The sequence below is a fragment of the Oryctolagus cuniculus genome, chromosome 19 (assembly GCF_051225735.1).
Source record: "Oryctolagus cuniculus isolate XC-2025 breed Fujian yellow rabbit chromosome 19, ASM5122573v1, whole genome shotgun sequence".
In the NCBI taxonomy this organism is placed as follows: Eukaryota; Metazoa; Chordata; class Mammalia; order Lagomorpha; family Leporidae; genus Oryctolagus; species Oryctolagus cuniculus.
In genome coordinates, this window is record NC_142885.1 from 70,127,554 (window position 1) to 70,141,362 (window position 13,809).

General features: G+C 55.4%; 1 protein-coding gene across 2 annotated transcripts in view; it reads right to left on the reverse strand.

Moving 5' to 3' along the window:
- Window positions 1-118: 118 nt before the first annotated feature.
- Window positions 119-13,809, reverse strand: part of PDPK1 (3-phosphoinositide dependent protein kinase 1) — an 88,121-nt gene continuing 74,430 nt past the window's right edge. For both annotated transcript variants that reach the window (XM_051836225.3, XM_089321418.1), the window contains 3 exons: window positions 6,151-6,208; window positions 5,383-5,535; window positions 119-5,040 (listed from right to left, as the gene is read on the reverse strand). In XM_051836225.3, coding sequence (XP_051692185.2) covers window positions 4,924-5,040; window positions 5,383-5,535; window positions 6,151-6,208 — 328 coding nt within the window. In that variant the 3' untranslated portion in view covers window positions 119-4,923. The remainder of the gene's footprint in view (window positions 5,041-5,382; window positions 5,536-6,150; window positions 6,209-13,809) is intronic.

Genomic DNA, 13,809 nt, shown 5'->3' on the forward strand with positions numbered 1-13,809 from the left:
GCTTCCGGCCGCGGCGCGCGCGTGGTCCGGAGGCGAGTTCGCGGCGGGCTCGCGCGGCCGCAGGCTGCGGGTCGGGGCCCGGCCCCCGCCCCAAGGAAGAGGCACGCCAGCGGACGGCTACACGCTACATGCTTTTTATTACAAGACTACCGAGCATACGAGGAAAATTCATCATCCAGTAACTACATCTACAGCACAAATATTTGAAAGAAAGAATAAACAGACTCATTAAATTATGATGATTAAATCAATGACCAAATAGAAAATTTATATAATAAAGCCAGGAAAAAAAAGATTGTAAAATATAGTTTACAATAATTATTCACATTCAAGGCTGTACATCAATACATACAACAACGTGGCCCCGAACATGAATTCAATCCAAATAATTCATATATTAGAATTTAAATAACAGACTGAACTAGAGGCCAACACTAGCCGGCAAATAACCTTATATAAGAATAAAAATACAAAAGTGTAAATCCTAATATCATTGCATTATTTGTTTCATACTTTTTAAAAATTTTTGCTTTGCCTGTACATCACAGTTACAGCTACAGACCAGGTAGAGAATATTACACGTGTTCTGACCGCCTGCCACTTGACCGGAGGGACCGCTCGCAGGCCACTGGTCATCCCGCCACGTTGCTAAGTTGTTGCCAACGTCATAGAACTTTCACCAGCAGAACGGCCTGTTCACGCTGAGCCAGAAGCTGGGACAGCCTGGGCGCACGGTTTGCCCTGTGTGTGTGTTCTGCAGGCACCATGCAGGCCGGGCCCATCCCGCTCCCCACCGTGCTCCTCTGCTCCCTGCTGGAATCCGTCCCCTCCCCAGAGGCTGGGGAGTGCCGCCTGCCCTGATGCTGGGCTTGTGTGTAGAGTCAGCGTCTGTGAAAGGACACAATGCAAAGTGTGGTGACTTCTCCAAGGACACAGCGTCTGCACACCACTCTCTGAGCAGCTGCAGGCTCTGAGGTCTGTGGGCCAGCGGCAAAAGGGGCTCCAGGCGCCAAGGGAGTCGACCAGCACTGAGCATGGTGCCTTCAAGAATCTCACGCAATCAACGGGCCTCAGCTAATGCGGAGAAATAACCGATGCAACCAAACTGGGGTGGTTTTGACTTGAAGACGACGGGGCAGCCTGCAACACCGTGGGCAGGGGGCGGGGAGGCGGCCCGGAAGCCGCACCTGCTGGAGAAAGCCTGACCAGGGACCTTCCGGGGGGAGGGGACACAAATGCACATTTGTAAGGCCCCATCATCCGCACGGTTTCCAGGGGGGCCTTGGCTCTGCTACGGGTTCCAAACGGCCCAGTGTACTGTCTGAGGCTATAAACTCCATTACAAGTCACCCACCAAGCACACGGCGAGGTCAGGTCAACACTTGTTATCTCTGCTGACCGTGCAGATGCAAATTCAGTACCGTTGTGGACACAAAGTGCAGGATGGGAGACACCGCCACGCCCTGGGAAGCCACAGCAGCAAGGGTGGAAGAGAACCAGCATGCACGCCTAACGGGGTCTGCACTGAGAAGGGCCGGCTCCAGGAAAACCTGTCCCAGGTGCGCCCGAGCATGAACGAAACGCGGTCTTTGGAACACACAGCTGATGAGAAAGCATCTGCTCAGAATCTGTCGGACACAACTAAGGGGTTCTATTCCTGAACTCTGGGCATCTAAGCGTCCAAGGAGAGAGCAGCATCTTTGAAATGAACGAACTCTTTGACCCAAAAATACCACTTCTAGGCACCGAGGGGAGGGAAAGCGGAGTGGAAACCCAAGGTCTGTAAGCACATTCGTCACAGCGTTATTTCAACAAGGAACCATCTGAGTGTTTCACAGGGGAGCGGGCAGCGGCCAGGGTAAGATGGACAGCCATCAGCTCCACGGGAATCAGAAGCCGTCTTCCGAGAATGGGTCCTGCCGCGGGAAGACGCTGGAGACAAGCTTGTGAGAGAAGCCGGACACAAAGGGTACGCGCTGTGTGTCCCCAGTTCAGTTCAGCAGACAAACGTGTGGGGGCAGGGAGGGGCAGGCTGCAGACCAGCATCCACAGGGGTCTTCCCTGGGTGCACAGCCCACAGTGGATCAAAAAACAAAAGCAAAAACAGATGTCACTTTTAAGAAAGCACAGAATTAGCCCGTGTGCTGGCTGGGGCTATTTCCACAATTCCTTCAGGCACAGGCCACAAATACCACAGAAGCGGCCCAAAGGGGCAGGCAGAGGTGAAGTCCCCATCAGCTTTGGCATGGCAACACGAGCCCTCTTTCTCAGAGCACACATTTAACAAGTGTGGGACAAACTCCAGCAGCACACACACCCTTCCAGGGGCCGAGCAGCTCCGTGCTCCACACGGGCGTCACCGCCCTGGCCGGACCACAGAAAGAGGGGAGGAAGCAACTCCCACCCCGGCTTCCTCTGTGTCCCTGGGGAAAGGCAAGGCACAGTGGGCTGTTACAGCCGCCGCGACCAGTCTCCTCTGAGGAGGGGCCGGGAGGGTGTGCTCTCGCCTGGACACCTGTCCTTGCCGGCTCCTGACCCATCAGACTACAGGGCACTGCGTTCTCATCTTGGACTGATCCATACTCGTATGTCCACACGTCCGTGTCTACTCATAGTGTAAGGCACCTGTGTGCCGCCAAGGCCTTACGGGTGGCTGGGTGAAAGTGAGAAGAGCTGGGAAAGAACATGTGCGTGGGCCTTGCACACTCAAACAGAAGCTGGGGAGAGGGGTTCTGAGGAAGAGCGGCCGGAGGAGGGCTCAGCCGTCGTCGGCACAGGCAGGGCTGGTCGCTTCAGCTGTCAGCTCGCCCCTGAACTCTACGTCTGTGGTTTCCGAGGTGAAGCGCAGGAGGTAGTGGCGCTATCCAGAGGGAAGGATGCGACCAGATTTCCCCCGAGGAGCTGGCCAAGTGCTCTCGTGAAAGCCGTGGCCTTCCCGGCACTGCCTGCTCTGCGAGCAGAGGCCCGGGGGCGGCAGCTTCCTGCGCCTGTGGGAACACCGCCACTGCACACAGACACAGGGCATTCTGAGACAGCAAAACGACAGGGCAGTGCGCTTGAACAGAGACTCCTAAGGAGACTCACCCAGCACAGGACAGCCTTTCCAAGAGCCAGGAGAGAAGCTGGGCCTCCAGCCACAGGCCCTCTCGGTGGCCTGCTCCCAGGGGCACGCCAAGGGCAGGTGAGGCTTCCACACAATCCAGCTGGCGCACAGCTCACACACAGTGTGGACAAGACCCAGGCAGAAACGGCTGGGAAGCCTGGGGGCGCCTCGGCTCCCCCCCAAGCCCCCAGTTTTCAAGAAGCCACCCTTGGTAAACAGCTTGAGAATAAACTTTCCTCTCAACTTGGGCCCGACAGACAAGAGGTGGGAGTCAGGGGAGAACCTTCCGTGAAGACCCCTGCGGCTGCCTCTGTGGAAGTGAGAAACGAGGCCGGGCGCTCCCGGGGGACCCATGAGTCAGCGCTTCCATGAGCGGCACCTGCTGCCCTCCTCGGCAACTCAGGGCTGCCCTCCAGGACAACCTAGAGAAGGAGAGAGACAACCAAGCCACGCCAGGACCTCAGCAGCTCTCCCTGCCAGGAAGCACAGGACCGAGGCGCCCAAGGCCTCAGTGTCAGAGCAGTCCCCTCACCAAAGGCCCCACGGGGGTGGCCCTAAAGCCGGCAGGGGACGCCAGGCTGGGCACACCTGGGCGAAGTGTGCCGTTCTTGCCTCCTGTGCGATGGGGAGGAACAATGTTCCGGGCAAGTCTCCCCTGATGGGACTAGATGGCCTGGCAGCACAAGCAGGTTTCTGCATTTTCAACGTGGAGATGTAAAAACTGAGCGAGCTGACAAATACTTAACCACAGCAGTAACAGGGTGCGCGTGATGCTGGGTGCCTGGCTCCCCAGCGCCATCTGCAGGGGACTGTGAAGCACCCCGGGCCAACACTAGGGTTCTCTCTTGGCCTCCTGTGGCCAGTCCAGGAGGCCTGCTCATTAAGCCTTCCCAGAGACTCCCAGGAAGGCCCCTCCATACCAGGCACTGGGTCATCTACTCTGGTTGAACCCTCTGCAGAACCTGCTGGCCTCCCCTGCACAAGGGACAGGCTTGCACCTCGTGTGCAGTGACCCAGCTGGACACTAGTCAGGCCCACATGGGACAGCACCCTCTCTAGCCCTAGAGTCCGACACCATGCCACAGGATGAGGAAAATGGGCACTCTCAGTACCACCCACCTGGAGCAGCCTGCTCTAGACGTTACCTCAAGAACCTGCCTGCCCAACAGACAGCAGGAACCACAGAGATCCTGCCATCAGAGCTATGCCAGGGGCACGAGAGGAGCCCAACAACACCTCTAGGGCCACATGCGAGGGACGCAAGAAACTGAGCACACGCACAAAAGCAAAGAACCCTGCAGCCCACAGAGGGCTGGGGACCACCTAGCAGAGGCACGGGGCAGCTCCCAGGTGAGGGGTTCTGTGATGATCTGGGAGGGGCAGAAAGAACCAATGACACATCTGTGCCCTCAGCCACAGCAGCAGCAGCCCGGGGCTGGCGTGGGAAGAGGGGGTGCGGTGTGCACTCTGACTGCCGCTAAGAGAAGCTGGAGGCGCTGCGTCTGTTCACTAATCCGGCCAGGAACGTGGCTGCCGTGCACGGAGCTGGGTCCCCACGGCCATGAGGGCACGTGGGAGCCTCCATAATGCACAGAGAGCAAGCGAAGCGACCCTGAATTCCTTTTTAGTTGTTGATTTTGTTCTTTGTGTGGTTGGATATTTTTTTTCTTCTTTTCTTTTAAATAAAAAAGCTGCAAGGTTCCCGCCGTCTGCGTTCCCTTGAGATGGCTGGCAGGTGGTCTGGAAGCGTCCCGGGAGGCGGCCGAGCCGCGCTGGGGCACGTGTCCTGGCAGCGAAGGGCAGCCCGGCCGCAGGCCCTGTCACTGCACAGCGGCGTCCGGGTGGCTCTGGTACCGCTGCCTCCAGACCTCCTGGATCTTCCTGCACCACTTATGTGCGTTGCCGCTCGGGTCCATCAGGTAATACGTCCTGTTAGGCTGCAAACAAAGAGCCGGTCGGTGTCCTCGGCAGCCTCACCACATCCCCACCCAGCCTGGGAGGGACAGCCCTGGCCTGCCGCCAGCCACCGCAAGAGCCTTGCGGAAGCACACGAGCAGGGCACTGCTCTTTACCCCTATCTGGGCAAAAACCACACACAGGCAAGTGACTCACCGCCCGGCTCCCCAGGTGGAGGCACGGGGCAGCTCCCCTGAGCCAGGCTGTGAATGCAGGGACGTGGGCACGTGGGGAAAGGGCAGACGACTGGCCCGAGCCAAAGCCCGGGGTGACGGCAGCGCAGGCGCCAAGGCCTCGACTGCCGTCCCTCGGGAGTGACTCACCGTGTGCACAAAGAAGGTTTTAAAATTCTTGGCCTCTGGCCGGAGCTCCTGCGACCATGGAATTTCACCTTTCAGGACTTTGTTGACAGGATCCACGTAATATAAATGTGGCCCTTCTGTGAGCAGCAACTGTCTTCGTCGCGCAAATAAGCCCTGACATGAAAGAAAGGCCCTGCTTTAGGAAGGCACGGGAGTGGCCTGGCAGCGTCTGCGGCAGTCCTCGGGCCTCGATGGTCCCCGAGTCGCTGTCCTCTCACCCAGGCCCAGCGTAGCTCCCGTGAGCAACTGTGGACAGACACAGAGGCTCGGGCCTGCTGCTTGGCCAGGTAAGGTCACAGGGGTTCTAGCGGGCAGCGAGGCGCCCAGGCCTGGACAGGGCCTGTGTCAGCTGAGTCTCATGTGTTCTGACATGAGTAACCCACCTAACACACAAAACCTAACAAGAAACAAAACTAAGGTGTTTAAATAAAAACAAAAACAAACCCCACTTGCAATGAGACACGGCCTCCTCAACACAGCAGGAACTGCGAAAATGGGCCCAGCCTTGTGTAGAAATCACCAGCCGGGCTGCTGGGCCAGCCACAGGGCCGCAGCCTGGCTGTACTCGCGCCCGGTGTCGTCCCAACCTGCCCCGCCTCGCTGGCTCCAGGCTCTCCAGAGGAAGGGCAGCGCAGGCAGCAAGTCCGCCCAGAGCCCAAGGAGGGAGGGACCCCAGGCCCAGCCTGCAGGAAGACAGGTTCCTTTGCCAGGGGCAGGGCCCCAACTCACCTTTCGCTTATCCACTGGACCCATTTTTAGTATTAAATTATTTTCTACAAATTGATGCCTATGAAAAGAAGAAAACAAGAATCATTGAGTGTCAAGAGCCACAGGCAGATGGGCTCCAAAGCTCTGCCTTCAGAAACTGCACCCCTGCCCGAGTCCCTTGCCCTCCCCCCCTTTCACAGCAGGGAAAACCCCAAAGGGAGCCCAGTCCAAGCCCCCAGCCCCCTACAGAGCTTCTCATCTGCAGTGGGGCCAGAGTCTACAGAGAGTGGAACAGTGCCTGCTGGCACCTCTCTGCGGGCGGTGCCTCCATGGCAGGAGTAGGTGGTGGGAGACGGCGCCGCAGAGTGGAACAGGCAACACGCACATCACAGTCCTTGAGTTACTTCCCGAGGCCAAGACTGGTATAGTGCTCAGGGCAGTTCAAAGTCACAACCCTCTGGGAGAGCTGAGTTGGACTTGGCTTGTGTGGAGGAATTTGGAAGAGACTCTGGCTTACACATGTTACCAGCAAATGCTAAGAGTTAATAGGCTGCATCAGCTCATCTGACTAAAATTAAGTTACTGGCTTGTGTCCTGTCTCCTTTGACTGAAATTCCTGATCTGAGGCTCTACTAGGGAAACCTGCGTTTGAATCCAAAAAGGCATGAGAGGCAGCGTGAGCACCTGCAAACGCCTGTGCACAGCCCATGTGTCCGCCAGCGCTGGCCACAGGACCAGCTCAGCCGGACCCCCCCCCCCCCCCCCCCCGCCACGGCCTCAGCATCAGCACCTGCCTGCAGGACACAAGCCGAGGTTCTGAACAAGAAAAGCACTGTGGCCCACAGGAGGACAAACACGGTTCACCTCTTAGCGGTGCTGAAGGCATACGTGCGCACATGCTCGCTCATTCACACAACGCTGACCGTGAGGGAAACCCAGCAAGGAGATTTGTGCCAAGAAGGATGAGGACACGCTGAATAGCAGAAGCACAAAGCAGGGCTGGGTGGGGCCTCCTCTCCCATCACAGCTCCCAAGTTCAATCCCCTGCTCCGGCTCCAGCTTCCTGCTACCGCACACCCTGAGGGGTCAGGGCACTTAGCCCAAGACTAGCTCAGCTGGTAGAACCAGATCCGCCCACCAAGCTTAACCTGACCCGCCCAGGGCCTGAGCTGCAGAACCAACTGGGCTTGCCTGGTCAGGTCTCAACACCCATCACGTACGTGCCAGGAGGCAGAAGCGATGGTCCCAGGAGCCAGGCTCCTGCCACCCACCTGGGAGACCTGGAATGATTTCCTGGCTCCCAGCTCTAGCCCCCCTCGGCCACTGCAGGCGTTTGGGGAGCAAACCAGCAGAAGGAAGACCATGCTCTCTCTACTCTCAAATAAATGAGTTTTCAAAAATTTGGTTTTTACTAAAGAAAGTACAAAACACAAAAATATGTGGAATAAAACCACAGAGCCCAACAAAAAGCCCATTCTAACCATTAGCCCTGTTTCACAGGAATATAATGTCAAGCAAATAATCACAAATGACCCAACTGCAGATGTAGGAATTACCTCATATAGGGAGGTGGTCCACATGGGAGGCAGAGGGTCCCTCTAAGCATAGGCTGGTTCAAGCTCTCACTGACTGCTGGGCTGCGGCCACCAAATTCTAATGGCCAGGCAAATTTGCCATACAGGTCAGAAAAAGGAGCCCTCAGGCCCAGCAATGAGGCATAGCTGGGAAAGCCGCCACCTGCAGTGCTGGCATCCCACATGGGTGCTGGTTTGAATCCCAGCTACTCCACTTCCAGTCCAGCTCTCTGCTGTGGCCTGGGAAAGCAGTAGAAGATGGCCCAAGTCCTTGGGCCCCTGCACCCGCATGAGAGACCCAGAGGAAGCTCCTGGTTCCTGGTTTTGGGTCGGCCCAGCTCCAGCCATTGTGGCCATTTGGGGAGTGAACCAGCAAAAGGAAGACCTCTCTGTAACTCTTTCAAATAAATAAATAAATAAATCTTAAAAAAAAAAAAAAAAAAGAGGCACCCTCCTGGTGTTGTTATAGTCACCACTTCCACAATGCACAAGTGGTTTAAGACATTAAATCAAACTAGGGAACCACAGGAAGATAATGGGGTATTGCTCAACCTTCAAGAGAGGGTCAGCTTCCAAGATGAAAGCAAGTCACCAAACACCGAGCAACAACCATCGCTGAGAACAAAATCATCCAGAGAACAGGCGGGAAAAGACCTTGAGCAGACAGCCCACAGAGGACCCAGCACAATGCATGGGCAGCCAGGGCCACCCAGCGTCGCGCAGCTCAACTGAAAACTGAGCAAGGAAAACTTCCAAAGAAGAAATGGGTGGCACGAGGAAGCTCTCAGTGGCCGTAACCCACAGGAATGGAATCCAGCCCTTGTCCGCTGTCCTGGGGCTCAGAGTGCTACGGCCTGGGTACTAAGGCAGCAGCGCCTGCACAGGCCCCGGGCCTCAGTGAGGCCTCACCAAAGCAGGGACTTGGAAATCTGTACTCAGAGGCAGCTTCAGTTCTGGAAATTCAGCCTAAGGAAGAAAAAAGCAAGACAGAGAACTGAAGCTCGCAAGAGATTAGGCAACACAGCCTTCGCTGCACGCTGGGAGGCAGACCGGCACGGCCTGCTCGCCGGCTCCCCTGTGGCTGCAGGGAGAGATCGATAGGCTCCATGCTGCTGCCAACATTGTGGCCACTCGCTTGGTTAATTAACCAATTAGCTTATAAACTGCCACTGGTTATTGATCTTCTCTCAAAAGGTTAAACACTTCACACATTCTCACTTTGAAATCGTCAATGTCCTCTCCTGAAGAGATGCCCCACGCTGGCTTGGTCCTGGCTTCCTCATGGGTAGAAGACTCAGAGCCACATCTGGTATGCCAGCACAGACAGGGCTTCCCACCTGGCAACTCCTCACCGGCACCGCGTGGACGAGGACACTGGGCCGAGGGCCTTATGGCTCACGAGGGGTGACCACGTGGAATCCCTGTCACTAAGTCCAAAGCCAGGGTGCTCCCTTGTCTTACTCCACCCAGACCCTGAAAAGACATTTTCAAGTACCTGAGCCTGAGATGCCCAAAAAAGCTCAGGCCACACGCAAGGTCCCAACCCCAGAGTGCAGTGGGGGATGGGCGCTGGCCACTGACCTGCTCTACAGTGCCAGCCCTCCGCTGTCCACCTTCAGGAGCCCTTCACACTCCCAAGTTTCATGGAAGACACCAAAGAACTTTCCCTTCTCTGGGCTACAACCATTGACAGACACCACATGGAACGCTGAGAGAGACATTTCCAGATATCTAATTCATTAACAAACAATACCGGGGTGCGTGGCTCACTTGGTTAATCCTCCACCTGCGGCACTGGCATCCCGTGTGGGTGCCGGGTTCTAGTCCCAGTTGTTTCTCTTCCAGTCCAGCTCTCTGTTGTGGCCTGGGAGGGCAGTGGAGGATGGCCCAAGTGCTTGGGCCCCTGCACCTGCATGGGAGACCAGGAGGAGGCTCCTGGATCCTGGCTTCAGATTGGCACAGCGCCAGCCATAGCGGCCATTTGAGGAATGAACCAACAGAAGGAAGACCTTTCTGTCTCTCAGTCTATAACTTTACCTGTCAAATAAATTAAAAAAAAAAAAATAGGGGGAAGCATTTGGCACAGTGGTTAAGATGTTACTTGGGACGACTGCATCTCATATCCGAGAGCCTGGGTTCGAGTCCTGGCTCCACTCCCAGTTCCAGCTTCCTGCTAGTGCACACCCTGGGAGGTGGCATGTGATGGCTCGAGTATTTGGATCCCGGCCGCCAGGTGTGAGACCCAGACTGCATTCCAAGATTCTGGCCTTGGACTGACCCAGCGCCAGCTGCAGCAGGCTTCTGGGGAGAGAACCAGCAGTTGGAGGGTATCTGTGTCTCTGCTGGTCAAATAATTAAAACAGATAAAACTTTTTTAAAAAGTAAACCCATTACATATTAAGAAAAAACAGTATTTTCCAAAGACAATTATTTAACACAGAGTATGGCACTGTTGAGCATTCTGCTATTTTTAAACATTTATTTATTTATTTGAAAGGCAGAGCTACACAGAGGCAGAGAGAGAGAGAGAGAGAGGGCTTCCATCTGCTGGTTCACTCCCCAGATGGCAGCAACTGCCAGAGCTGAGGTTATTTGAAGCCAGGAGCCAGGAGCTTCTTCCAGGTCTCCCACGTGGGTGCAGGGGCCCAAAGACTTGGGCCATCTTCTACTGCTTTCCCAGGCCATAGCAGAGAGCTGGATCAGAAGTGGAGCAGGGGCCGGCGCCGCGGCTCACTAGGCTAATTCTCCACCTTGTGGTACTGGCACACCGGGTTCTAGTCCCAGTCAGGGCACCGGATTCTGTCTCGGTTGCCCCTCTTCCAGTCCAGCTCTCTGCTGTGGCCCAGGAGTGCAGTGGAGGATGGCCCAAGTGCTTGGGCCCTGCACCCCATGGGAGACCAGGAGAAGCACCTGGCTCCTGCCTTCGGATCAGCACGGTGCGCCGGCCACCACGCCCACTGGAGGGTGAACCAACAGCAAAAGGAAGACCTTGGCCGGCGCCGCGGCTCACTAGCGTGAGGGGATTCTGCGAACGATCTTTAACAAGCACCGAGACTAAGCAGCAGCTTCAAGGAGATGAGCTGTGATGCAGAACTGGAGCCTCAGATGCAGTGACACTGAGCTCAGGCCACCTGCACTCTACTCGCCACAGTTCACAGCCTCGCACACGCCACCTGGAAGAGGCTCACCTGTCCTGTGAAAGATCGTCACCGCTGTCACTGCCTTGCTCAAGGACGAGCCCTGGGGAGACGTCAAGCTCACAGTGATGGGTGCTATCTACCAAAATCCCCATTTTCACCTCCAGATTTCAATTGTAGTGATGATGTACATACCACCCGTTGTCTGCCTGGAAGTGACCAAGTGACAAGCTCGTTCCTAGCACGTTCAAGAGAAGTGCTGGCCATACGGCCACGCAGTCTGGGGTTCCCTGAGCAGGGCGAGCAGTCAGCAACACCGGGGCTAGCAGCCCCAGTGCCCACCCACAACTCCCGTACCACCACACAGACGTCAATAAAAGCCATCACTTCTGACAAGCACACGGCTTCACAGAACTCAGGTCACCTGGCTCTACTTGGTGCCATTGGCTCCAACTGTGTTATTTTTTTTTAAAGATTGATTTATTTATTTGAAAGGCAGAGTTACAGAGAAGGAGAGGCAGAGAGAGGTCTTCCATCTGCTGGTTCACTCCCCAATTGGTCGCAATGGCCAGAGATGTGCTGATTTGAAGCCAGGAGCCAGGAGCTTCTTCCAGGTCTCCCACGTGGGTGCAGGGGCCCAAGGACTTGGGCCATCTTCCACTGCTTTCCCAGGTCACAGCATAGAGCTGCATCAGAAGTGGAGCAGCCGGGACTCAAACCGGCACCCATATGGGATGCCAGCACTGCAAGTGGCAGCCTCACCTGCTATGGCACAGCGCCACCTCCCCAACGTGTTCCGACACAGCACCTCTGCCACATGGCTCCAAACAAGAACAAGAGTCCATGAGACTCAAACAGTGCTCCAGGGTGGCCATTGGTGCAAAGGTTAAGACACCACGATGGGCCCTGGCTCACGCATCACAGGGCCAGCTCCATGGCCAGGCTATTGCAGGCATTCAGGGGATGAAGCAGGAAATGACAGATCAATCTGGGGCCAGCGCTGTGGCGCAGTAGGTTAATCCTCCACTTGCGGCCATATCATCCCATATGGGCGCCGGTTCTAGTCTCGGCTGCTCCTCTTCCGATCAAACTCTCTGCTGTGGCCTGGGAAAGCAGTAGAAGATGGCCCAAGTGCTTGGGCCCTGCACCCACATGGGAGACTCGGAAGAAGCAACTGGCTCCTGGCTTCAGATCAGCGCAGCTCCAACCGTTGGGCCATTTGGGGAATGAACCAATGGATGGAAGACCTTTCTCTCAGTTTCTCCCTCTCACTGTGTGTAACTCTACCTCTCAAATAAATAAATAAAATATTTTATTTATTTATTTATTTTTTGACAGGCAGAGTGAACAGTGAGAGAGAGAGACAGAGAGAAAGGTCTTCCTTTGCCATTGGTTCACCCTCCAATGGCCGCCGCGGCCGGCGCACTGCGCTTATCCGATGGCAGGAGCCAGGAGCCAGGTGCTTTTCCTGGTCTCCCATGGGGTGCAGGGCCCAAGCACCTGGGCCATCCTCCACTGCACTCCCTGGCCACAGCAGAGAGCTGGCCTGGAAGAGGAGCAACCGGGACAGAATCCGGCGCCCCGACCGGGACTAGAACCCGGGGTGCCGGCGCCGCAAGGCGGAGGATTAACCTACTGAGCCGTGGCGCCAGCCTAATAAATAAAATCTTACAAAAAAAAAATAATAAAAAGATCAATCTCTCCCTCTGTCACTCTCCCTTTCAAAAAGAAATAAACCAGTGAATGGAAGATCTCTGTCTCTCCCTCTCTCTCTATGTAACTGTGCCTTTCAAATAAATAAAAAATAAATCTTAAAAAAAAAAAATGATTGCAAAGCAAGCCCACAGATGCACAGACTCTTGTTGTGCTCCTATTTCCACACAGGCCAAGAAAACATCAAGATTTCAATACAGTGACTGACTAGACAAAGTCACAGAGATCACAGCAGGTTTCACTGAGAATTGATCGCTGGAGTGTGTAGCAATACTGAGAACAAACTTATTAATTCCCAGAAATTCACATTTTCATACCATAAACCAACTTGAGAAAATTCTAGAAACGACAGGAGAAGACATATCCCATCAGATGTGAAAATGACAGGGCCCACACTGCAGCAAGTAGCTGGTGGACAACCCCTGTGTACTAGGAGACAGACAGGGAGCACTAGAGCCACAGCTCAGCACTGTCACACACACTGCTGGACAACCCCTGTGTACTAGGAGACAGACAGGAAGTACAAGAGCCACAGCTCAGCACTGTCACACACACTGCTGGACAACCCCTGTGTACTAGGAGACAGACAGGGAGCACTAGAGCCACAGCTCAGTACTGTCACACACACTGCTGGACAACCCCTGTGTACTAGGAGACAGACAGGGAGCACTAGAGCCACAGCTCAGCACTGTCACACACACTCCTGGACAACCCCTGTGTACTAGGAGACAGACAGGGAGCACTAGAGCCACAGCTCAGCACTGTCACACACACTGCTGGACAACCCCTGTGTACTAGGAGACAGACAGGGAGCACTAGAGCCACAGCTCAGTACTGTCACACACACTGCTGGACAACCCCTGTGTACTAGGAGACAGACAGGGAGCACTAGAGCCACAGCTCAGCACTGTCACACACACTGCTGGACAACCCCTGTGTACTAGGAGACAGACAGGGAGCACTAGAGCCACAGCTCAGCACTGTCACACACACTGCTGGACAACCCCTGTGTACTAGGAGAGAGACAGGGAGCACTAGAGCCACAGCTCAGCACTGTCACACACACTGCTGGACAACCCCTGTGTACTAGGAGACAGACAGGGAGCACTAGAGCCACAGCTCAGCACTGTCACACACACTGCTGGACAACCCCTGTGTACTAGGAGAGAGACAGGGAGCACTAGAGCCACAGCTCAGCACTGTCACACACACTGCTGGACAACCCCTGTGTACTAGGAGACAGACAGGGAGCACTA